The sequence below is a fragment of the Palaemon carinicauda genome, chromosome 2 (assembly GCF_036898095.1).
Source record: "Palaemon carinicauda isolate YSFRI2023 chromosome 2, ASM3689809v2, whole genome shotgun sequence".
Classification (NCBI taxonomy): Eukaryota; Metazoa; Arthropoda; class Malacostraca; order Decapoda; family Palaemonidae; genus Palaemon; species Palaemon carinicauda.
This window is the reverse complement of record NC_090726.1, coordinates 122,183,358-122,207,987: the sequence shown is the minus strand read 5'-3', so window position 1 is coordinate 122,207,987 and position 24,630 is coordinate 122,183,358. Positions and strand designations below refer to the sequence as shown.

General features: G+C 44.7%; 1 protein-coding gene across 4 annotated transcripts in view; it reads left to right on the top strand.

Annotated features, from left to right (window-relative positions):
* The window catches only part of LOC137626753 (1-acyl-sn-glycerol-3-phosphate acyltransferase epsilon-like), a 280,699-nt gene extending 271,677 nt beyond the window's left edge, over positions 1-9,022 (top strand). For all 4 annotated transcript variants that reach the window (XM_068357759.1, XM_068357762.1, XM_068357769.1 and 1 more), the window contains one exon: positions 5,115-9,022. In XM_068357759.1, coding sequence (XP_068213860.1) covers positions 5,115-5,349 — 235 coding nt within the window. In that variant the 3' untranslated portion in view covers positions 5,350-9,022. The remainder of the gene's footprint in view (positions 1-5,114) is intronic.
* The last annotated feature ends 15,608 nt before the right edge of the window (positions 9,023-24,630 follow it).

Genomic DNA, 24,630 nt, shown 5'->3' with positions numbered 1-24,630 from the left:
AACCGAGGGTCCCGTCCAAGCGGAGGTGCCCGTGATCACGCCTCTCCCCAGCGTAGGACGGAGGAAGTGGACGACGAGACTACGTTGCCGACGGAGGACTCCGCATATAGGAGGGTGATCTCCTTGATCAGAGGCTACAACAATTTGGTGGAGCCCGTCCCACAAGAGGAGGAAGTGTGGACCTCCGGGTTAAACAAGTTCTTAGCAGCACCCGCTCAGAAGAAATCCTCGCTAGCCCTTCCGGAGGCCAGAGACGTGGGGGTAGGCAGAATCCACATTGACCAGGTTATAGCTCGTAATAGTGACTCTAGTAAAAGCTATAGTGCGGCTAAACTCTTGCAGGGACTCAAGTCCCAAAGCAAATATTATACGTTGGAAGGAAGACCGCACGGGGCAAGCAAGATGGAGGAGGCCCTGGACATCCTATGCCAAGGCTACTCCGACGAAAGGGCGTCATCGGCTCCCACCTTCTTCTCCCAGTCCAAGTCCGTGATGATGGAGGAGATGTCAAAGGACCTGGTCAACGTTGCCTCGTGGTTGGATTGGTGGGCCACCACCTTAGTGGGCACTCAGATTCCAACAGACTCGATGGAGCCGGCCAAACGTGAGGCTCTGAACGAGTTGTTGGGATCAGATAGCCGTGCCCTGAAGTTTCTGATGTTCCAGTCCTTGGCTCTCTCCGCGAACTGGGTACTGAGGAGAAGAAACGCTTTGGTTAAGAACCTGCCAGTGAAAATCCCCGACAGGGAAGTTAGAGCCCTGCGGAACATCTCCGTATGGGAAGAACACCTTATCCCAACTAAAAAGGCAGAAGAGCTGGCGGAAAAGATGGTTTAAAAGAGGGAATTTGCCGTACATAAGCCACAGTTGGCGAGACGACCCGTATTCAGGAGACCTGTGGCAGAAGCGCCCTCGACTTCGCGATCTGCCCCAACGCAAGGAAGGCGAGAACCTTCCTCAGGACATGGTCCCAATCAGTGAATCCCTCCCGAAGGGGACCTTCTTCAACAACTCCAACCTACAGGAGTGCGTACTCATCCTCCAGAAGAGGACGGGCAGGCCAGTCAGCCCGTAGATGATAAGGCGAGAGGCCACCCTCCCCTGCCCAAGCCTCAGGTAGGGGGATGCCTCAGACTCTCTTGGCAAGCATGGAAGCTCCACGGAGCAGATCCGTGGACAGTAACGGTAGTGAAGGAAGGCTACAGGATTCCATTTCTGGAAGACCCGCCTTCGCTGATTCCAGCAAGTCAGGCGGACTGGTTGGTTCCCATGGACCCGGCGAAAAGTACAGCACTGGACGAAGAAGTTTCCACAATGTTGCAGAAAGGAGCCTTGGAGACAGTGAATTTTCCGGGTCCAGGGTTCTACAGTCGCCCGTTCTTGTTAGAGAAAGCGACAAGAGGGTGGAGACCAGTAATAGACCTGTCAGCCCTCAACAAGTATATTCGGAAGACCACCTTCAAAATGGACACCCCAAGAACAGTCATGGCGTCCTTGAGGGAGGGAGACTTTATGATATCCATAGACCTCAAGGACACCTATTTCCAGATTCCTATTCACCCAGCAAGCAGGAAGTTTCTCCGGGTGACGTGGGGTGCCCTGGTTTTGCAATTCAAGGCCCTGTGCTTCGGACTTTCCACGGCGCCCCAGGTATTCACGAGGGTGTTTACGACAGTCTCCGTATGGGCCCACGAACGGGGGATTCGTCTAATCCGATACCTGGACGACTGGTTACTCCTTTCGTCCTCAAAGGAAGTCTTGAAGCAACAGGGCGAAGACCTTCTGCAATTATGCAAAAATCTGGGCATCACAGTCAACCTGGAGAAATCTCAGTTGATCCCGACCAACAGGATGACTTGGGAATAGTGCTGGATTCATTACAGGTCAAGGCTTTTCCATCCATAGACAGGCTGAACAACCTGGACCAAGTTCTCCGTCCCTTCCTTCTAGGACATCCCAGAAGGGCGAAGGATTGGCAGAGGTTGGTAGGACATCTGGTGTCCCTAGAGAAGCTAGTTCCACACGGGAGGCAGAACCTAAGATTAGTTCAATGGAATCTAAAAGAGAATTGGAACCAGAGAAGTTCCTCAGACAAAGTTGTTCCAGTTCTTCAGGAAACCAGGCAAGCTCTAGAGTGGTGGCAGGATCGGACACACACACTAAAAGGGATGCCACTGTCCGCCGAACCTCCGGAAATCCTTCTGTTTACGGACGCATCGAAGGAGGGATGGGGTGCACATCTTCGGGAAAAGACAGCGAAGGGAAGATGGACAGACAAGGAAAAGTCCCTACACATCAATGTCCTGGAGATGAGGGCGGTCCAAGAAGCCTGCAAACACTTCACAAAGGATCTGAAAGGGAACTCAGTGGCTCTGATGTCGGACAATGCAACCGTGGTGGCATATGTAAAGAAGGAGGGAGGACTGAAGTCGAAGGAGTTGTGCGATCTTGCCCTACAGGTCCTGTAGTGGGCAGAAAAGGAGGAAGTCAACCTGACGGCAAGATTCATTCCGGGGAAGAAGAACGTCCTGGCAGACGGCCTCAGCAGAGTGGGACAAGTAGTGGCGACAGAGTGGTCCCTGCATCCACAAGTGGCAAGCTACGTCATTCAGATATGGGGATCCCCGGTAATGGATCTGTTTGCAACAAGGTTGAACGCGCAACTCCCCGTATTCTGTTCTCCTGTCCCAGACCCGAAAGCAGCAATGGAGGACGCCTTTCAACATAGGTGGGACGGTCTCGACGTCTATGCCTCCCCACCCTTCTCCCTAATAAGACAAGTCCTCAACAGGGTGAGGACGGCAATCAACCTAAAGATGACTTTGGTAGTGCCTTGGTGGCCAGAGAGAGAGTGGTTCGCAGACCTAAAAAGCCTCGCCATTCTCCCTCCGTGGCCTCTCCCCGACAAGCCAGACCTCCTGAGGCAGCCACACTTTCAGAGGTTTCACGAAAACCCGCAATCCCTTCGTCTTCACGCCTGGAGGTTATCCAGAGCCTCCTGAAAGGACAAGGGTACCCGTCTAAGACAGCTAAGAGGATGTCCCTTCAACTTAAGAAAATCTTCTACGGCTGTCTACCAATCCAAATGGACGATGTTCGTTAAGTGGTGTAAGGCCAAGAGGATAGAACCCTTAGAAGCATCAGTTCCCATGATAGCAGATTTCCTGGTCCATCTCAGGGATAAGATGGTCATGTCAGTCCCAGCGGTTAAAGGAGTTCGAGCCGCCCTTGGTCAAGTATTCCTCTTGAAGGGAATAGATTTAGGATCTTCCAGACATATTTCCATGCTCATCAAGGCCTTCGAACAAGCATGTCCTCCTTCTTCCCCTAGAATCCCGAGTTGGGACCTTGCTAGGGTGCTAGATACGCTCCGTAAACCACCCTTTGAACCCTTAAAAGACGTTGTGGACAAGAATCTCACGTTCAAAGCAGTCTTCCTGTTAGCGTTGGCCTCAGCTAAGAGGGTGGACGAGATACATGGGTTGTCGTATGAAGTAGAGCACTCTAGAGGGTGGAAGGAGATCACCTTTAAGTTTGGCCCCTCCTTCATCGCCAAGACCCAGAATCCTTCCATTTGGGATCCTAGGTTTGAAAGTTTTACGGTCCCAGCAATTCCTAACTCGGGTAATCAGGAGGACTTGAAATTGTGCCCTGTCAGGGTGATTAGGAAGTATCTTAAAAGAACGGCGAGGCTCCGTCCGACTATTAAGAACCTCTTCGTATCCTGGGGTAAAACTAAAAAGAACATATCCAAGAATTCTGTTTCTTTTTGGCTCAGACAAGTAATTATTCAAGCTTATTCAGGCGAGGGGCTTACAGTACCAGGAAAGCCCAGGGCTCATGATGTTAGAGTCCTAAGCACCTCTCTAGCATTTAAAAAGAACATGTCGGTAGCTCAGGTTCTTCGAGCAGGAACTTGGTCTAATCAGTCGACATTCACCGCTCACTATCTCAAGGATTGTACGAGGAAATCTCTGGATGGGTTTTCGATCGGGCCAGTCATCTCAGCGCTCCACCCAGTTTGACGGCTTAAGCCCCAGGTTCAATCGCGAATCACAAATGCTCTAGACACAAGTATGATTATCTTTGGTTTTCTCCTTCTTTCCCTTTTCTCGTACTATCAGTCGTCCTCGGATCTTTTACACAATAGACAAGTCTCAAGAGTCGCCAATATTCATCTAGCACAACAAGGAATATTTTGAAGGGTAAGTGTTATTTACACACTTAATGAGTCCTTTGTGTAGTTTATCCTACTTACCATCGGGGTCTATGTATGGGAGGCACTCCCACCTCCTAAAGTGTAAGTCTCCTAAGAAAGTGTTTTGAGGTAAGTCTCTGTGTCGGAACAAATCACAAATTTTTTGTAATTTGTATTTTTCCTAACATACTTACCGAGAAACACTTTCGGGTCATGGCCCCCCCAACCGTCCCCCAGTTGCCTCACTGTTCTTGAGTATTGTCCCTTACTTAAAACTTACTGAAGAAGACGACCTGGGCTAACATGTGGCCTACCCTGGGCATTGCCCTCGGGTCACGTTTTCCCCCGGTAGGCCTACCACTATAGAAAATGGGAGTAGGGTAAACTACACAAAACTCTGGTCGTTTGAGAGGAGGTTCCAGTAACTCCTAAGAAAGTGTTTTTCGGTAAGTATGTTAGGAAAAATACGAATTACTAAAAATTTGTGATATATATATATACATATATATATATATGTGTGTGTGTGTGTATGTGTGTGTGTGTGTGTGCATATATATATACTGTACGTATATATAATCTAAGTGGTCAAATGAGTAAAATAAAGTTAATTGAGTAAAGTTACCTTAAAGAATTTTGAATGTGTACACATTCAACTGTGCTGATTGTTAAAAGTTACTATTCAAAAGTGCCTCACAAGTGCCTAACATGAATGAATAGTATTTTTAGTATTGACCTAGATCACATACATTCCTTTTTTCTTTCTCACATATTTTAACTTAGGTATTTTGTTCGGGCAATTCACTGAAAATTTACTGTATTTGGGTAATACACTTAGATTACCAAATAGGTTATCGGAAGTTTTTCTTAGAATATTAGAATATTTTGCAGCTTTTAACAGACAATCTTACATTGACAGGCTTGCTGAAAACTTCTTCAGTAAAGACAAAGAAACCCGAGCATCTGTACAAACGAGATTAGGTGGCCGTCCTCATTCTCTTGGTCTGTGGTCTACATTATCTTCATTCCTGGTCTTCACAGCCATAACAGTGCCTGCTCTATGTACCAAGTTTGGTCGTCAGTTATACTTACAGCTTCTTGTCTATGGCACGTTGGGTGGTTATGGATGGCTAGCTCTTCGCTCTGTATGTTAGAAAAGTATGAATTTAGGATGTTTCATTTTAAATGTTGAAAAGTTTACCATACATAACCTTAGTGCTGAGATGTTGGGGTTTGTTTGTAGTATTTGTATTAATATTTACCATACGATAGAGATATTTCTCTTTCATATTATTAAATAAAGATGAGTTTTTGGAGGTAATAAGAATTAAGTATTTTATAGGAAGATATAATTTTGATCAGTAATAATGTTATAATGAGTGATGAATTGATAATGCATAAAAATAAAGTATAGAAAACAGTAGATTATAGTTTGAAACAATAGTAAACTTTGTATGTTTTGTAAAGGGAGTCTCAGTATTTAAAAAAATTATACTGTATTTTGCTTGAAAGGTATTCATTGATTTACAGTGGCTAATAATATTTTTTTAAGCCTGCTGTCATATTTTGGGAATGTCACAAAGTGTGTGATTTGAAAGTCATGGAGTGTCAGTCTGTTATGTCTTAAATGAGTGTGTTCATGTGTGTAGTGCATTTGTGATAATGAAATTTTAACCGAGACGTGTAATTTGGAGGCTTTTACTGGAATATGTTGCTATTAACGTACACCTATCCTCAATTTATCCAGGCTAGTATGTTCTATTGAATTTTTATGTTAAAAAAGGCTGTCAAGTACAGTATGTGTCTAAAGGAATACCAAATGCTACCATTGTAGAAATTTAGATACTGTGTACATAAGTATTTTGTTGAAAAACAAGGCATAACTAGAAGACAAGGATAGGGGAAAGCTACCTTAGCAGAAGAATAATGTAATGTGATATGTTTTATTCTTACATTTAACAAGTTTTACATTAGGCCAATACAAAAAAAACAAGTATGAGAGGGGCAAAAGTGACTTGTATATCTTTATATGTGTAGGTGACGTGTTCAAAATGATATTTAATTGTAAGTAAAAAATAATGCCACAAATTTCATAGCTGCCAAGGGATTTGCACTTGTGGACTATATACAATATGTTTTATAGTGATGTGTATCTAATCACAAGCACTATTTTATAATTTTCTCTTCATTTACACAGCTATGAAGGCTGCTGTTAAATTTCTTTGTCTAGTCTTTATTATCTTTCATTGCTCTCATAAGATGGTAATGAGGGAGTTTCGGTTGGTGCATGAATTTCTTTTGATAATTTTATAACCTAAGATTCTCATGTGATACCTGTATGTTTATGGGTAAAATGTATTTTTCTACCTATACATGATGGCTTATTACATTTTATGCTGAGTTTTTTCACTACAGGTTTGTTTGATTCAGATTAGCAGATTTAGTTTGTGGAAATATTTAGTAATTCCTGTTTCTGATACAAAATAATTAAATGAAATAATCTTGTGTTTCTCAGTATGATATTCATCAGTAGAAAGGAGATTTGGAGAAATAAAACAATTATGAGAAAGTGATCAAATGCTTAAACAAATAATGTAACAAATTTACTTCAAGGATATGTGCTTATAAAAAAGGTGAATTGCAGTTGATTAATATAGCTCTCATTATTCAAGATAACCAGTCTGACTTGATAAGGGATCACAAGATGTCATTTTTAGGTTCAGAATCTGTATATAGGCTACATGAGAAGTTACATATATACCTAGTTAGTTTTTTTATGTTTTGTATTCCATTTACTTGACCAGCACTAACAAAGATAAACTAAACTACACTCGGTTTGAGTGAAAAAGAAAGAGTAAAATTCTAAGTGAATATTTGAATAGGTATTTAGTAGATATTACTTAATGGTATTTATTTGGTATTAGAAAATGAAAATTATTACAGGTACATCCTCTCAATGTGAAGTAGATGTGTACTGATGCATTCTTAATATATTCTTGATCATCCAAAACAGTGAAGTGTCAGCTTTAGAAGTTAATCATTGGCATTGTTCAGTAGAATAATGACAAGACCCTGCAGTGGTTAGGATTTTATGAATTCCTCTTTTGGATGTAGACATGACGTCAATTCTTTGAAATTCTCAATACCCATGCTTGATGAAAAGAAATTTCTTTTTGTAATTAGCAAATCTATCCCTTTTTTTTTTTTTTTTTTTGGTGCTCTACATAATGTCTGGATAACTTTTAGTTTTAGAATTATGCCGTATTCTCTTGTTACCTTGTTCATATTGTTGCACAGGTAGTAATTTTTAATGCACAATGATGGGTTCAAGTTTTTCTTGTGATTTTACATTACATATATATCACTGGTTTAATTCCATGTTTTATAACTTTTATAATTAATTGATCGAGTTCATATTTTTCCTTTGCATTTAAAGAAAAGGAGTTGAATTAGACACCAAAACTTTTTTGTGGAAATGAATAAGTGTTGAACAAACACTGTTTACTGTACTGTTAATGTGTGACAGTTTTTACTGTACTGTTGATATGTAACAACTGAACTGTAATCTAGAAAGAAAGAATTGAATAATTCATCTCTGAGATGATTTAGGAATTCTTGCCTTATTCATTGTACAGATCAAAGGTATGAAATATAGTGTGGGAAAAGGTAGGTATGATTATTGGAAGATAGTGTCATGTATGTTTGTAGGAGGCTGGTACAATTGAGCAACCACTTATTGTTGCCCATCATGTTATTTTATGTGAGTTGCATGTGATACTGAAAAAGTTTCACTTTAACAGGATAAAATATTTACTTTTGTTTTATGCTGTAAAATTATTCGCAATTTTAACAGGGAAGATAATAGAATGAGTTGATATGCCTGATGCCAGCTGTGTAAGTTGTAGATTCAAAATTACTTGTCTGCTACTAGAGGCTAATGTGAAAATAGTGTAACGTATGTTAAAGAAGGCAAATCTACAAGTATTTAGTATTTGTTGCCTTATTCATAAACCAATATTTTCCAAAATAAAATCCTGTGGCAATAAATGTACGGAATGCATCTTGTATATTGATTGCCAGTGTGTATAAAAGGAAAGTTGTAACCAGAATAATTCCAATACGCTTGCTATTGTAGTGGTGCCTTTTAGTGCTGCTGTAATTTATTCTCATTTATTGATGCCTACTTGTTGCCAAGCATGAAATTTATCGTCTTCAATGATGTTACAACAAAAGATTGAATGTGTTTCCCAGAGTTTTCTTTTTGAGAACAAAATGAACTGAGCTGAGTGGAATGTTTTTAAAATCATACTTAAAGCTTAGAAACTATACTCAGAACTGGAGGGAGCAAAAAATTATATTTTGATTACAGTTGTAGATTACCATTTGCCTTTTCACCAACTGGAGATTAAAATCACCAGGTTATTGATATCTGAGAATGACTTGTCATAGGAGATATACAAAATATTATATAAGAATAGGGAATATTTATGTACCGTATAGAATTCCTTGACCCTTATCAAACTGTAATCATAATGGTGCTACAGTGTAGGTCAACTATGTTATGTTCTGCTCTTCTTTGTGACTTGCTGTTTGTGCTTGTCAGTTTGTTGTCATAGTACATTGGTGTAATAATTGTCTAATCTAATAACATGGATGTGTTTTATTTCTTGAGACTTAATTTTGAAATTAATATAAAATTCTCTTTGGTCAGTTTTTTTCCATACATTTGAAAAGTAGGTTTGATTTTTTTTATGACTACAGTACTATATTCCTGATAATTTCTTTGTAATTAGATGTGTAAAATTTTACAATAAATTTTGAATAATGCATTTTGTATTCTCTCATGTAGATGGGTAATTTCATTTTGCAAAGGACACAATTCAATATTAACTATGAAATATATACTGTATTATGGGAACTTACTTTGGAATGCTTCTCATAAAAGATTGTAACATTGCTGATACATATTTTGATGAACAATAAACATGAGTTGCAAGCAGATTAGGTCCCTAGTAGGATTGTGGCAGTCAACATTACAAAGTAAAAAAAAAAGACACATTGGTGGTATTATCTTGTATGGGACTTGGGAATTCCCATTTAACAGATTTTTTTTTAGTTTCTTGACTCATTTCATATTTGTTGAGACTATAGTACAAGAGTAGTCATAAGAAATTTTTCCTCTGACATCATGAAAGAAATTACTATTATTTACTGCTCTTGATTCAGTCAGCTTTGTGCCTAACCTTTCTTACTAAGTTTTTCATCCCTGTACTGTATAATTTTCAGTCTGCTGAAGGGATCATTTGCTGAACAATTTCACTTAATCTGAAGAAACCTACCAAGGTTCTTCTTCTTATTTATCTAGAGGTACTTTGTTGGAATCCATGAGTAGGTCAACCAAAGTGATTTGTTTATGGGATTCATGTAGTGTTTCATGTTATTTCAGTTATTTACTATGATTAATCACTGTGTTGTTGTTTACTCGTCAACATGTTATTTTTAGATTGTCAAAGATTTTTTTCTTTTTCATGTTTGTTTGCTTTCTCTGTGGTATTTCACTGATATCATTGGTATGTGATGGGGGAGGGAACCATGTCATTGAGGGAATCCTTTCTTCTTAGCCAAAGGCAGTTGGTAACTGTATAAGATACCTCGGTGAAGCTGTAAAAAGTCACCAAGCAAGGCTTGCTGTCACATGTATTCTCTCTGGGTAGACACCCACTGAGAATACCCATTGTACCATGAAAGTATACGAGTGCCTGATAATAGGTGTTCACAAAAACTGTGTTGTGAATCAATGGTTTTGATATGCACAAAAGTATGTGTATAAGTGCATCACCCACAAGATTTTGTTGGAAGTGTTTTCTGACTTCGATGGTAAGATCATTAATGCCCTCATCCTTTATCTTTTCTGTTAAGGAGCACTTTCCTCTGTCTGTAAAATTGACATTTATTTTTAGATAAGTAAGGGGAGGAGATTATCCAGCCCCATGAGTCTTAACTCAACTTACAATACATGCCCAATAAATATGGGAAAGAGTATTTAATCAGTGATAAAAAATAAATTGGATAAAAGACTATAAATAGAAATTCAAATTTTATCAAACCTGTGACTAAAAATAAAATCTTAAAATAAAAGATTCTCCCAGAATCTGAGAAAATTTCAGACAGTTTTCTGACCAAATCAGATTTCTTTGTCTTTCTAAAGACTGCATTCACATAGAATATGTCTTAATGTTGAAATTCTGTCACAATAATTGTGATTGGGAACTGCCTCATGTGATGTGCACATTAAAAACCTGTGGCTAAATCCCAATCTTGCTAAAATTACCTCAGCTACTTTGCATCTCTTGGTTGTTGATTCCCATTGGGAAGTAATTGGTTTTATTTGTTTCAATGTATTGCTTTCTGGTTCTTTACTCCTCTTAGATTGCCATTTAGTTACTTTTAACTGTTTTATTGCAGTTACACATTCCTTAATAGAGTGTTGTTCCAACACGAAGTACTTACCTCGAACTACTTTCTTAGGAGTATCTGGGATCTCCTTCCATCCGACCAGAATTTTGTGTAGTTTACCCTACTCTCCTTTTCTATGCGGGGCATCTCTGGCGAAGTGATACGCGCCCAGAGATGACCCGGGGTCAGAGAGCATGCTTGCTCAGGTCTTGCTCTCCAGTAAGTTTCTGGTCGCGTCAGCGTTAACACCCCGACGCTCTCTCTTAACCCAGTGGGACCCTTTGTGTCCCCGATCCCTTCGTGTCTCACGCGGTCCCCACGTGGTCCCTTTGTGTGTTTCCCTATCCTTTCCCTCTGTGTTCCTGTGTCTCGTGGTGTATTACTAGTGCGTTATGGAGCATCCCCGTCGTTGCCCTGGGCCTGTAGCCAGGAAATCGTGTGGCGCTTTCCTCTCTAAGCCCGAAGTTGACCCGCACTACTTGTGTTCGTCGTGTAGGGGCAGTGTGTGTTCCCCTACAGCCACGTGTCCGGAGTGCGAGTCCTGGAATGAAGTGCAGTGGGTGCGGTACGGCACTAAGAAGGAGAAGGCCTCTCGTCGGTCCCCTAGGAACTCCAGCGTCTTTTCGCCTCTCGCTTCGCCCGGCGTCCCGTCGGACAGTCTCTGTGCCGTCTTCCCCTACCCAGAGTAGGGGTCGAGGTAAGTCTGTTGCGGTGAAGCAGCCTGTGGCCCTTCCCCAGGAGTCTGATTTACCGGACAGTGGTATTATGTCTTCGGTCCAGGCAAGTGGGGGGCCTGAGGGGGGGGCAGGTGTGTATCTGGAGGACGAAGCCCTGGTGAAACCAGGTCCCGTCTCTTTAGACGATCCGATGTGGGGAAAAACAGTAACAGTCTCTTCTCCAGTCTCGTGGGCAGGTTTTTCAGGTGTGTCAGCAGCCGAGGTTGCCGCCGAGAAGGACGACTCGCCGCCATCAGATGCCCTCGGGTGGGCGCCTCTGAAGACGCCCTTCAGATCACCCCTGAGGACAGAAGAGGACTTTGAGACCTGGTTCCCCAACGAGGAGCTCCCCCACTCCCCTCCAATGCCTTCAGCTTCGTTCCCGGCGGACTTCATGGAGCCTTCTTCGCCGGCCGAACCCCATGCAGAAACACCAGCAACGCGGCAAGCCTCAGCCCCTCCAACGAGGTCCTACAGGTCTTCGGGTTCCTCGGTAGAGGCCTACTCTTACTCGTCAGAAGACGGAGACCCGAGGGACCATAGGAGACGACAAGATAGGTCCCGCAGGAGAAGATCTCGATCGCGCTCCCATTCACGCTCTCGCCACGGGAGGAGACGTTCCAGGTCCCCCTGGAGGAAGTTCAGGAGAAGTCTTTCGCCAGAAGAGGAATGGGTACGAGTCTCCATTCCCCGTAGCCAACTCCTGGGGGTTGCAGCAGTCGCGGGCACCTCGGGATGGCGTCCCAGGCACCGCTCACCAGTAGGCTTTGTCGATGAAAGGTGGTATGACCGACGGAGGGACTCGTCTCATCAGGCACCAAGGGACAGGCATAAGTCCGCGAAGGTTGCGACTCCACCCGCCCAGCGGGGAGAGTCGCCCCTTCGGTCTGGCAGCCGCGTCCCGGCCTCTAGATCGTTGATGAGTCGTCCAGAACAGGAGAAACACCTTCCCTCGACGGGCAAGCCCGCAGACCCATAGTCCGTCAGAAGAAGAGATAGGACCAGGACGGAGTCCTCCGTTCCAGCGGCGATGCCCGTCCTACTACCTGAAGCAAAGGAACTGGACCACTCCAGGAGGATGCCTCCTCCCCATGCGGTTCCCCTCGTCGGAGGTCGTTCGTCACGAGAACTGAGGCCCCCATCAGAGAAAGTAGAAAACGGAGAAGAAGGTTCGCCAGCGGAGGTTTCCGCATACAGGAGGGTGATAGGCCTCATCCGGAGGCACCATAGGCTGGACGAACCTGAGCCCTCTACTGATGAGGTCTGGCTCTCGAGCCTCAACAGATTGGTGGATGCGCCTGTGCAGCAGAGGCCCTCGCTAGCCCTCCCTTTGGCAAGGGATGTGAAGCTGGGATTGGCGCACATGAGCAAGGTTGTGGTCAACTATGCTGAAGCCCCAAGAACTAGAGCGCGTCTAGACTTCTCCAGGGCCTGAAGACGCAGTCCCGGTTCTACCTCCCTGAAGGACACCGCGCGGGGGCCTGCGCAGTTGAACCGGCAGTCGCCATCTTGGGACAGGGTGCAGCGGAGGAGAGAGCTACCACGGCACCGGTTTGTTTCTCCCCCGCGGAGACTGCCATGATGGAGGAGCTGTCTAAGGACTTGATCCACGTATCATCCTGGCTGGATTGGTGGGCCTCCACGCTGGTAGGATTCCAGTCAGCGGATGACCTCGCAATTCCGGAAAATCAGGTCTTGCTGAAGGACCTGATTAGCTCGGGAGGTAAGGCCCTGAAGTTCCTTTCCCATCAGTCGATAACGCAAACTGCCAACTGGATTCTGAGGAAGAGAGACACAGTGCTCAGCAGGCTTGTAAGGAGGCTCCCTGACAGGGAAGCGAGGTCCCTGAGGAGCCTTCCACTGTGGGATGACTCGGTTTTCCCCCTCAAGGAAGTGGAAGAGACGGTGGAGAGGGTGAGGAAACTAAAGGGCGTGGCGGAACCCAGACCCCCCCAGCAAGAAGACCTACCCATAGGAGAGCTCCGTCTGACATCCCTCTCCCTCCTCGCGCCTCACCTAACCAGCCCAGGAGGGACGCCCCTTCTGCATCCTGGCAGCAACCCTCCCAGCCCTACCGTAGGGGAACGTCGGCTGCGCAGTCAGCATTTAGGCCCTCCTATTCAGCCGCCAGAAGAGGTCGATCGGGCCGCGCCTCTCGAAGGAGATATGGAGAGAGGCCCCCTACTCCTGCCGAAGCCTCAGGTGGGGGGATGCCTCAAACATTCTTAGCAAGCATGGCGGGACCACGGACCGGACCCATGGACCGTGACAGTCCTGAAAGAAGGGTACAGGTTGCCCTTCCTGGTGGACCCCCCACCTCTGATACCAGATCAACAGGCGGAATGGTTGGCACCGAAGTACCCCTTGAGAAGGACGGCCCTACAAGAATAGGTCTCTGCTATGCTGGCGAAAGGGGCAATGGAACCAGTCAAGGACCCAGATCCAGGGTTCTACAGCAGACTCCTCCTGTTGGAGAAAGCGACAGGGGGCTGGAGACCGGTCATAGACCTCTCGGCCTTCAACAGGTTCGTGTGCAAGACCGGCTTCAAGATGGACACTCCGAAGTCGGTCCTAGCGGCCTTGAGGGAAGGAGACTTAATGATGTCCATAGACCTCAAAGACGCATACTTCCAGGTCTCTGTCCACCCCTCCAGAAGGAAGTACCTAAGGGTGAAATGGGGTACCCAAACGTTGCAGTTCAAGACCCTCTGCTTCGGTCTGTCCACAGCCCCTCAGGTCTTCACGAGGATCTTCACGACAGTCTCAGCCTGGGCACATGAACAGGGCATCCGTCTGATTTGGTACCTGGATGACTGGTTGTTACTTTCAGCCTCAGAGGAAACACTGAGGAGGTAAGGCGCGAAGCTCCTACAGTTCTGCAACGTCCTGGGTATCACCATCAACCTGAAGAAGTCCCAATTGATACCCTCCACCAGGATGACCTACCTCAGGATGGTCCTGGACTCCCGGTTGGCGAGAGCATTCCCTTCCACGGAAAGACTGGACAACCTGAGTCAGATCCTACGGCCCTTCCTGTCGGGTCAGCCCAGGAGAGCCAAGGACTGGCAGAGGCTAATAGGTCACCTCGTGTCATTGGAGAAGCTAGTCCCACAGGGGAGACTCAAACTCAGGGGAGTACAGTGGAATCTGAAGGAGGCCTGGAACCAGAGACACTCCCCACACAAGGTGGTCCGGATGTCCCCGGAAACAAAGTGGTGGCACGACACTTCGAACACCCTCAAGGGGATGCCCTTCGCGGTCGATCCTCCGGAGATGCTTCTGTTCACGGACGCATCAAAGGAGGGTTGGGGTGCTCATCTCCTCGACAGCACAGCGAGAGGAAGGTGGGGAACCGAGGAGAAGAACCTTCACATCAGTGTGCTGGAAATGATGGCAGTGCAAAGGGCATGCCTAGAGTTCGTTCAGAAGCTCCGGGGAAACACCGTGGCACTGATGTGCGACAACGCCACGGTGGTGGCCTACATAAAGAAGCAAGGAGGACTAAAATCAAGGGAGTTGTGCGGCCTCACGTTGGAGTTCCTGGAATGGTCCGAAAGGGAGCAGATCAAGATCTCGGCCAGGTTCATTCCAGGGAAGAGGAACGTCCTGGCTGACGGCCTCAGCAGAGTGTGTCAAGTGGTGGGGTCCGAGTGGTCCCTGCACCCAGAAGTGGCCAAGACTCTAATTCAGAAATGGGGCTCGCCAGTAATAGACCTCTTTGCCACCAGACTGAATGCACAGCTCCCCGTGTTTTGTTCTCCTGTGCCAGACCCAGGAGCGGCGTTCGAGGACGCCTTCCAGCATCCTTGGGACAACCTCGACGTGTACGCCTTCCCTCCCTTCGGAATGCTCAGACAAGTCCTCAACAGGGTGAGGAGAGCGGACAACCTGTGGATGACTTTGGTAGCGCCCTGGTGGCCGGAGAGAGAGAGTGGTTCGCGGATCTAAAGGAACTGGCACGCCTTCCACCTTGGCCCCCTCCGGACAGGTCGGACCTTCTCCGGCAACCACACTTTCAAAGGTTCCACGAAAACCCTCGGTCCCTCTGCCTTTGCCCGTGGAGGTTATCGAGCGTCTCCTGAGGAAGGAAGGGTATTCGGCGAAGACCGCAATGATGATGTCTGGTTACCTGAGACGGTCGTCAGCTGCGGTGTACCAGGCTAAATGGGCGACCTTCACGAGGTGGTGCGTTGCAAAGAACATCAAGCCATTGAAAGCCTCCATCCCGGAGATAGCTGACTTCTTAGTCTATCTCAGGGACGAGGTAAAGATGTCTATTCTCGCCATTAAAGGAGTCCGAGCCGCCCTAGGACAGGTCTTCCTCCTGACACATCTCAATGCTCATCAAGAGCTTCGAGCAATCATGCCATCCTCAAGCGGTTAGAGTGCCCCAATGGGACGTAGCTAGGGTCCTGAAGATGTTGACGGAACCTCCCTTTGAACCCCTGAAGGACATCTTAGACAAGGAGCTCACCCTCAAGACAGTTTTTCTGTTAGCACTAGCATCGGCAAAACGGGTAGGGGAGCTACATGGACTCTCATACGAGGTGTCGCACTCGAAGGGATGGCGTGGAGCTATCTTCAAGTTTGTACCGTCCTTTGTGGCCAAGACCCAGAACCCCGCAGTCTGGGACCCCAAGTTCGAAGGCTTCTCGGTGCCGGCAATTCCACGTACAGACGACCCGAAGGATTTGCGTCTGTGCCCTGTCAGAGCAGTACGGAAGTACTTGGAGAGGACAGTCAGGCTTAGACCCGGAATCAAGAATCAGTTCGTTTCTTCAGGTTTGATGAAGATACCAGTCTCCAAAAACACGATCTCCTTCTGGCTACGGCAAGTGATCATGAGGGCCTACAGTAGTGCAGGGATGCCTATTCCGGGTAAACCTAGATCCCACGACATCAGAGGGCTGAGTACTTCGTTGGCCTTTGAAAAGAACATGGCAGTCGGCCAAATCCTACGGGCGGGTACTTGGACCAATCAGTGAACCTTCACAGCTCACTACTTGAAGGAATATTCGAGGAGGTCCTTGGACGGATTCTCTCTATGTCCCGTCATTTCAGCGCTTCAAAAGATTTAAAGGTGTAGCCCCAGGGTAACCACGTGCAGTAAGTCCAAGAGACACAGGTTCCTTCCTTAACCCCCCCTGTTCCCTTATTACCCTCCCTGAAATGACACTAAAACCCTTGACTGCCAGGACATACGTCGTCAGTGAATGGATACGGCTCCGAAGAATTTTACAGAGGTGAGTTACTTAGATACTAAGATAGTTTTTTGGGTAGTTTTCCCTATTTTCTCATGTTTTCTCTTGAAGGGTCACCAGAACCTAGCCTCCTATCTAGGTTCTCCCCGCTTTCTCTCCTCATCACGGTCTCTGGGTCCTGTGGTACACTCCCACCTCCTAATGCATAAGTCTCCTAAAAAGTAGTTTGAGGTAAGTACTTCGTGTTGGAACAAATCACAAATTTTAAGTAATTTGTATTTTTCCTAACTTGCTTTACTTACTTGCTTATTGCTGTCCTTCGAATCGAAGACGACTTCTGCTTCGCTGTGATGGGGATGAAGTTTGATCTGTTGTCGTTGGTGCCATCTTGCATGGCTGTGAAGACCAATTCTGGATCCACACACTCTGCCACACAACTGGCAAGTCAGGTCTGGGTTGACCGGGGGTATCCGATCTCGACGGTTTTGTCTTCTCTCCCTGCGCTGTTGTCTTGCCTGGTTCCGGGTGTCTTCAAGTTGATTGACTCAAGCTTTACAGAGTGAGGGCCATAGTAGTCTGTCAGAGGCGTTCATTTCTAGTTGCTCAGGTTGTATGTTGCACTTCTTGAGCGTAACTTTGATGTTGTTCTTGTACCTCTTTTTCTGACCCCCTGGATTACGCCGAGCTTCGGGGAGCTGACTGTAGAGGACCTGGCGAGGAAGGCGATGTTCTGGCATACGGATGACGTGGCCGATCCACCTGAGTTGTTTTTCTGCCAATGTGGATTCTATACTCAGTAGGTTTGAACGGTGGAGAATTTCAGAATGAGGTACTTTGTCTTGCCATGTGAGCCCTAATATACGCTGAAGACAGCGAATATGGAATGCCTCAAGTTGTTTTACATGTCGACGGTAAGCCATCCAGGATTCTGCTCCATATAGCAAGGTGGACATGCAGACAGCTCTGTACACAACTACTTTTGTTTCTGTCTTGAGGTGGTGATTTAGGAAGACTCTGGACCTGAGTCGGCCGAAAGATGCGGAGGCATGATTTATCCGGGCAACTATTTCCTCATCAATATTGTGTTTTTTTAGTGAAGATGCTTCCAAGGTAGATGAAGCTTTCAGCTTGTTTGATGGCTTCCCCATTCAGATGAAATACTGGGGGATCTCCTGCAATTATTTGCTGGGATATGATTTCAGTTTTGTTGATGTTAACTTTGAGCCCCATGGCTCGGTAAATTGATGAGACAATGGTAAGGCTGTGTTGGAGGGCATCTGGTGAGTGAGCCACCCGAGCGCAATCATCTGCATATTGGAGTTCCATTAGGTGTGTCATTGTTGTTTTTGTCACAGACTGGAGGCGCCTGAGGTTGAATAAGTTTCCGTCTAATCGAAACTGCACTTTCAATTGATCTTCTTCGTTGACTTGGTGGCTCAGGAGGGTGACTGCAGTGAAGTAAATGTTGAATATCACTGGAGCCAGGACACATCCTTGTTTTACTCCAGTTTCTACCCTGAAAAGTTGTGATTTACTACCACCCATACTTACACAGGCTTGCATATCATTGTGTAAGTTTCTTAGAATGTTAAGGAATTTCGGAGGTACTCCAAATTTAGAGAGAGCAGTCCATAAAAGGTCTCTGTTCACCATGTCGAAGGCCTTTGTTAGATCGATAAAGGCTATGTGAAGATCACGGTTTTGCTCATGGCATTTCTCTTATAGTTGTCGGGCCACGAATATCATGTCACAAGTGCTGCGTTCTTTACGAAAGCCACATTGTGTCTCTGGTAGTACATTTTCTGAAATGTGTTTGCAAAGTCTTGCAAGCATTATTCTTGCCAGGATTTTACTTGCAACGCCAAGCAAGGTGATGCCTCTGCTATTGTCACAGAGGGAACGGTCGTCTTTACGTTTGTAGATGGTGACAATGTCTGAGACAAGACACTCATGGGGACTTCTTCCATGTTCCAAATAGAGAGAATAAGGTTGTGAAGATGTTGATGGAGTAAGTAGCCCCCTCCTTGAATAGTTCAGCTGGTAGACCATCAGGGGCGGGGCTTTTGTTTTTTTTCATGGCCCTGATGGCTTGTATAGTTTCTGGGAAAGTGGGGTTGGTATCTAGGATTTCTGAGTGAGGAACATCAGGGATGTTGTTGAGGATATTAGGCTCTACAGGATTTCGTTGGTTAAGGATCAACCTGAAATGTTGTGCCCCAGCGATCTATTATCTCCTGTTTGTTTTTTAGGAGGTTTCCTTCTAGAGAGCGAGCAGGAGTTATACTACTTTTTGTTGGGCCATATAAAATTTTAATAGAGTTGTAGAAATCATGTTAATCATTTGCATCTGCGTATGATTGAGTTTCTTTTGCATGGTCATTCCACCAGTTATTTTCCATTTCTCTGAGTATTTTCTGCACTTCTGATCTTAGCTGTTGGAAGTTTTCTTTGAGAGCTACAGAAGTAGGTTGTGAGAGCCATGCATCGTGCGCTTTATTTTTTGCTGTGATTAGGTCATGTATACCATCAGCGTTGTTATCAAACCAATCTTGATGACGTCGTGTGGAGAAGCCAAGGGTTTCTTCTGCATTTTCCTGAATTATAGTTTTCAGTTTTGTCCACTCAGAGTCAAGCTCATTGTCGATGTTGTTTGGATCAATGTTAGGGATCTCAGCCAGCTTTCTTGCTATCCCGTGACGGTAGTTGTTCCGAGTAGAGGTGTCTTTCAGAGCAGGAATATTTAATTTCTTTGAGGGAGGTTTGCGAAAAAGAAGAGGACGGATGGTTGGCTTGAGCCTAGCACGTATTAGATTGTGATATGTGTGGCACTCGGCACCTCTCATTGCACGGGTCTGGACAGCATCTTGCTGGTCTCGCTTTTTGATTATGACTTAGTCAATCAAGTGCCAGTGTTTTGATCTTGGGTGCATCCACGAAGTTTTGTGCTTGTTTTTGAGCTGAAAAAGGGTGTTGGTGATGACTAGGTTGTGTTCTGAGCATAAGGAGAGCAATCTGAGTCCATTGCTATTCATATTGCCAACACCATGATGACCAATGGCGCCTCCCCAGATGTGGTGTTCCCTTCCCACTCTGGCATTAAAGTCACCTAAGAGGATCAGTTTATCTTCCCTTGGAGTTTGGTTAATGGCTGAGTCTAATAATTCATAGAAAGAGTCTTTTGTCTCATCTTCACTGTCCAGTGTAGGAGCGTAAGCACTCAGGAGAGTGGCATAACGACCTTTTGCAAGTGGGATGCGCCAGGACATCAACCTCTCCGAGATGCCAGCTGGTGAGTCTGGGATTTTACTTTGCAGTTTTGTTTTCACTGCATAACCGACACCATGGTTTCTGTGTTCATTTGCTGGATAACCTTTCCAGAAGAATGTGTATCCTTCTCCTACCTCTGTTAGAGTGTCCTCTTCTGAAAGACGAGTTTCACTTAAGGCAGCTATGTCAATGTTGTATCTTTGCAGTGCATGGGTGACAAGAGCTGCCCTGCGGTGTGGTCTGTCATTTTCATCACTATCAATTAGTGTGCGAACATTCCAGGTGGCAATGTTAAGGGGTATTTTTCTTCTATTTCGACCGCAGTAAGGAATGCCTTGGTGGATGCGGTTATCCACCCAGGTGGTAGTGAATCAGCCAATGTTTAGGTTACCTTTTCTAAACCCTTCCCTGCCAGGGGTGAGCAGTGGGGCCTCCATTTCTGGCTGCTCAGTCGCACTGGAAGCTGCCGAGGGATAGACCTGACTCATGCCATCTCTCCAACGACCATCACTCCAGTGCCGCCCACGTGCAGGACTCGGGCTGATGACTTCCAGCCGCATTCTCGACCTGTCGCCGGGGGACTTTTGTTGGTTGGTGGTGAGGATGAGAAATGGTGGTGAAAGCGAACGAAGCAGTGTGCTAGCGCAGAGAAATGATTATTGTGGCTGTGGGGGTGCGCTCTTCCCACAACCACATCTTGGCCCTCCTCAACTCATGTCATTTTCCTAACAGTACTTACCTCGAACTACTTTCGGGTTATGGCCCGCCCATCCTACCCCGAGTGCCTTACAGGACTTAATAGAAACCTATCTGACAAAACTTACTGGAGAGCGAGACCTGAGCAAGCATACTCTCTGACCCCGGGTCGTCTCTGGGCGCGTATCACTCCGCCAGAGATGCCACGCATAGAAAACGGGAGTAGAGTAAACTACACAAAATTCTGGTTGGATGGGAGGAGATCCCAGATACTCCTAAGAAAGTAGTTTGAGGTAAGTACTGTTAGGAAAAATACAAATTACTTAAAATTTGTGATTTTAATGGGAAGTTATAAGTTTATTGCTGATCTGTATCATCTGCTTTTCATTATCAGGAATCTAGCATATTTCATTTATTTCTATGAAGCTCCTCTGATGTTCATATTGCTTCTCTCTAGAAACTTGCTTATATCAATGTTAACCCCAAAACTAAATTCCAGCTTTCTTTCCTTTCAATGGACTTGAGGCCTTTATTGTAGTAATGAGGCAATCTAGTGGTTTATGCCAATAACCATGACGTGGGTAGGCTCTACCGTCCATTTGTTTCTGCGTTATTCAAGTAACAAGTCGACTATAATCTATTGTAAATTCTCCTGTTTGGCAAGTGTTATTTTGATTATAAGCAATTGTAAGGGATATCTTGTCCTATCTTTCTATCACCCATGGCTCTTACCCCTTTTTCTTTGGAGGTAGCCAACATCCAAAAAGAAGCAAAAGGGGGATTTTTTCCATGTTCCTCCTTGCCTGACAAGGGACTCATCCGAGTTTGGTCGGTACTGCTAGGGTGTCACAGCCCACGCTCCCAGTTTTCCACCTCAAATGAAGCTTCATATGCTGACTCCCCTACTGTCGCTACCTCAGTAGTCACAGGAGTAGCCTGAGGTAGCAGCAGGGCCTATCGGACCTGTTACAATTGCTCACCAATTATTTCTATCCGTAGCATGTTCTTTTGCTTATCTCACATCTATCCTCCTGTCACCTAGGGCCTTCTTCACTCCATCCATCCAACCAAACCTTGGCCTTCCTCTTGCATTTTTCCTTTCATCACCTTCAGCAGATGACCATTCCATCTTCTCTACATGGCTAAACTACCTATACATATTCATATCCACTCTAGCTGCTGATCTCTTACTACTTCGTTCCTAAGCTTATCCAATCTAGACACTTCAGCCATACTCCTCAGACATTTCATCTCAAAACACATTCAATTTTTGTCTCTCCGTCATTTTCATTTCCCAGAACTCTGATCCATACAACACAGTTGGTACAATCACTTTCTCATACAGAACTCTTTACATTCATCTCTAACCATCTTTTCCTTCCCACTCCCTTCACTGCCCCTAACACTTTATATTCTTCATTCACTCGGGCATACACTGCTTTCACTCCATCATTTGCAGAAACAACAGAACCCAAGTACTTAAACTGATCTACTTCCTCAAGGAACTTCATTCAACATGACGTTCAATCTAGCACCTTCTTGTGTACCTCATATCCTTACTCTTACCCACATTAACTTGCAACTAACTTCTCTCATACACCCTTCCAAACTCTGTCACTAATAGATACAGCTTCCCCTCCGAGTCTGCAACCAATACAGTATCATCTGCAAACAACAACTGATTCACCTCAAACTCATGTTCTCTCTCCTCTATAAGTTTCAACCTTCGGGCAAGCACTTCAGCATTCACCTCCCTTACAGTCCATAAACAAAGAAATTGAACAACCATGGCAAAATCACATACCGCCTCAGCCACTCTCCCACTGAAAAATACTCACTCACTGCATTCCCTATCCTAACACAGTTTATTGCCTATGTATAAACTCTTCACTGCTTGGAACAACCTTCCACCAATTCCATATAACCTCATCACATTCCACATTGCATCTCTGTCAACTATATCATAAGCTTTCTCCAGATCCATAAATGCTAAATATACCTCCTTACCTTTTATAAAAATATTTCTTACGTATCTACCTAACTAAAAATCTGATCCACACATCCCCTACCTCTTCTAAAGCCATCTTGCCCTTTTAGAATTGCATCCTACATTTTGTCCTTAATCTTATTAATTAACACTACCATACACTTTTCCAACCACACTCAACAAACTAATACCCCTAGAGTTACAACACTCATTTTCATCTCCCTTTTGTATAGTCCACTGGCACCATTGACAACATAAAACATATACAGGTACTGTATTAAACTATCTCACCAACCATTCCACCACAGTCGTTTAACATCTTAGCCCTCATACCATCCATACCTGCTCTCATTTCATCTAGTTCTTTCTTTACTTCTTCTCTTGTAATCTCTCTCTCTCATTCTCATCTCTGATCAGTAGCACATCAATCCCTGTGACAGCAATTATACCCTCCTCCCTATCATCCTCAACATTCAGCAACCTTTTACTGTTTCTTCACTCCTCAATCTACCCTTCTTTACTCTCTTCACTTCTTTCCAAAACTTCTTATTCTCTTCATGCAAACTACCTAATAACTGACCCCACCTCCAGTCAGCTGCCCTCTTTGTCTCAGCCACCTTCCATTTTACTTCCATATTTTTCTTTCTATATCTTTCATACTTCTCTATACTATTACTCTACAGCCATACGTCAGCACTCCATTCTACCATACCACCTTTCCTCATACTACTTCCAACTATTCTTTTACTTCATATATCACTTGCATGCCCATTAGAATTTTCTTTTACTAGCTTCCACTCCTCTTGATCACCAGTTTCTCTCACTTTCGCCATGTCATATGCCACTTTCCTCCTTTCTTGATCCGTATTCACTTTTTTCCTTTGTTTTTTTTTTCAACTTTCACCATCACTGCATCTCTTTTACATACTCCCATTCTATTTTGCTATAAGCAATTTTGCTTCAATTTGCTTCAACCTAAAAATTGTCTTGGATTTGTTAATACTTACACCATAGATAGTTCATGGTAATTTTGTTTTTATGAACCTCCCTGGTGTTCAAATTGCTTCTCTGGAAGCTTAGGCTATATCGACATTTACCCCTAAAACTAAAATATTTCCACTTTTTCCTTCCAATAGATTTTGGCTTCTAGTAATGAGACAATCTAGTGGTTAATGGCCATAAAATAATGGCTTAGGTAAGCTATGCTGACTTTGTCTTCAGTCCCTGTATTGCTTTTTGGATAACGACAGGCCCTGTACCACAGATTTTTCAGCATTTAGGTTTTTAGCCCATATAGAGATGTCTTCACTTGGATTTGTTGGTAATCAATATGTGGATTGTTCAAAGGAAAAGTTAATGGATAATCTACATTCTCTTGTGTCCCATATCAGGGAAATTATTGCGATTTAGATAACCGTTGTGAGGGTATGAAGTCCTCACTGTTCGTATGGAAAAGTATGTTTCTCTGGTTACTGGCCAAATTAAAAAGTTCAAAGCATAAAAAGACACCTGCTTTCAGTTTGGGGGGAAATTCCAGAGAAGACTAAGCTAGTTGATTATAGTGGGAATAGGAGAAATTCCTAAGAAGACTAAGCTAGTTGATTATAGTGGGACATGCTGATAATGACACGCCTGCACGGAAATCCAATACAGCACTTAACAAGTCTTAGTTTTGATAGTGATGAGCTTCAAAAGCTCTCAACTTCTATAGCTTCTTCTGTCAATTCTAAGTTGAGTCTGTGGTTAAAGGCAGTAATTCTAAAGTAAATGACCCCTATTTTGAATCCTAACCTGACTTCTCAAGTTTAAATCTATAAGTAAGGGTTCTGATGGTGCACAGATCATTACAGATTTGAGATTCTCTCTTACAGCCTCAAGTTTTGCTTTACTCTTCTGCTGCAAAACCCTTGCCTTCCTGCAATCCTAGCTTCTTTTCTAGACAACTAGATTATGAGACAGAAGACCAAGTTGGTAGCCTGGAACCTGATATCCTTTTACTTGCTCAAGTAAGCGCTGTAAAGCAACGTCATTTCTTATGTGGATAGCGTACCATGTCACAGGATTCCCCTAGAACACAATGTATGTTAAGGTTTTGGCAAAAGCTGATGACTT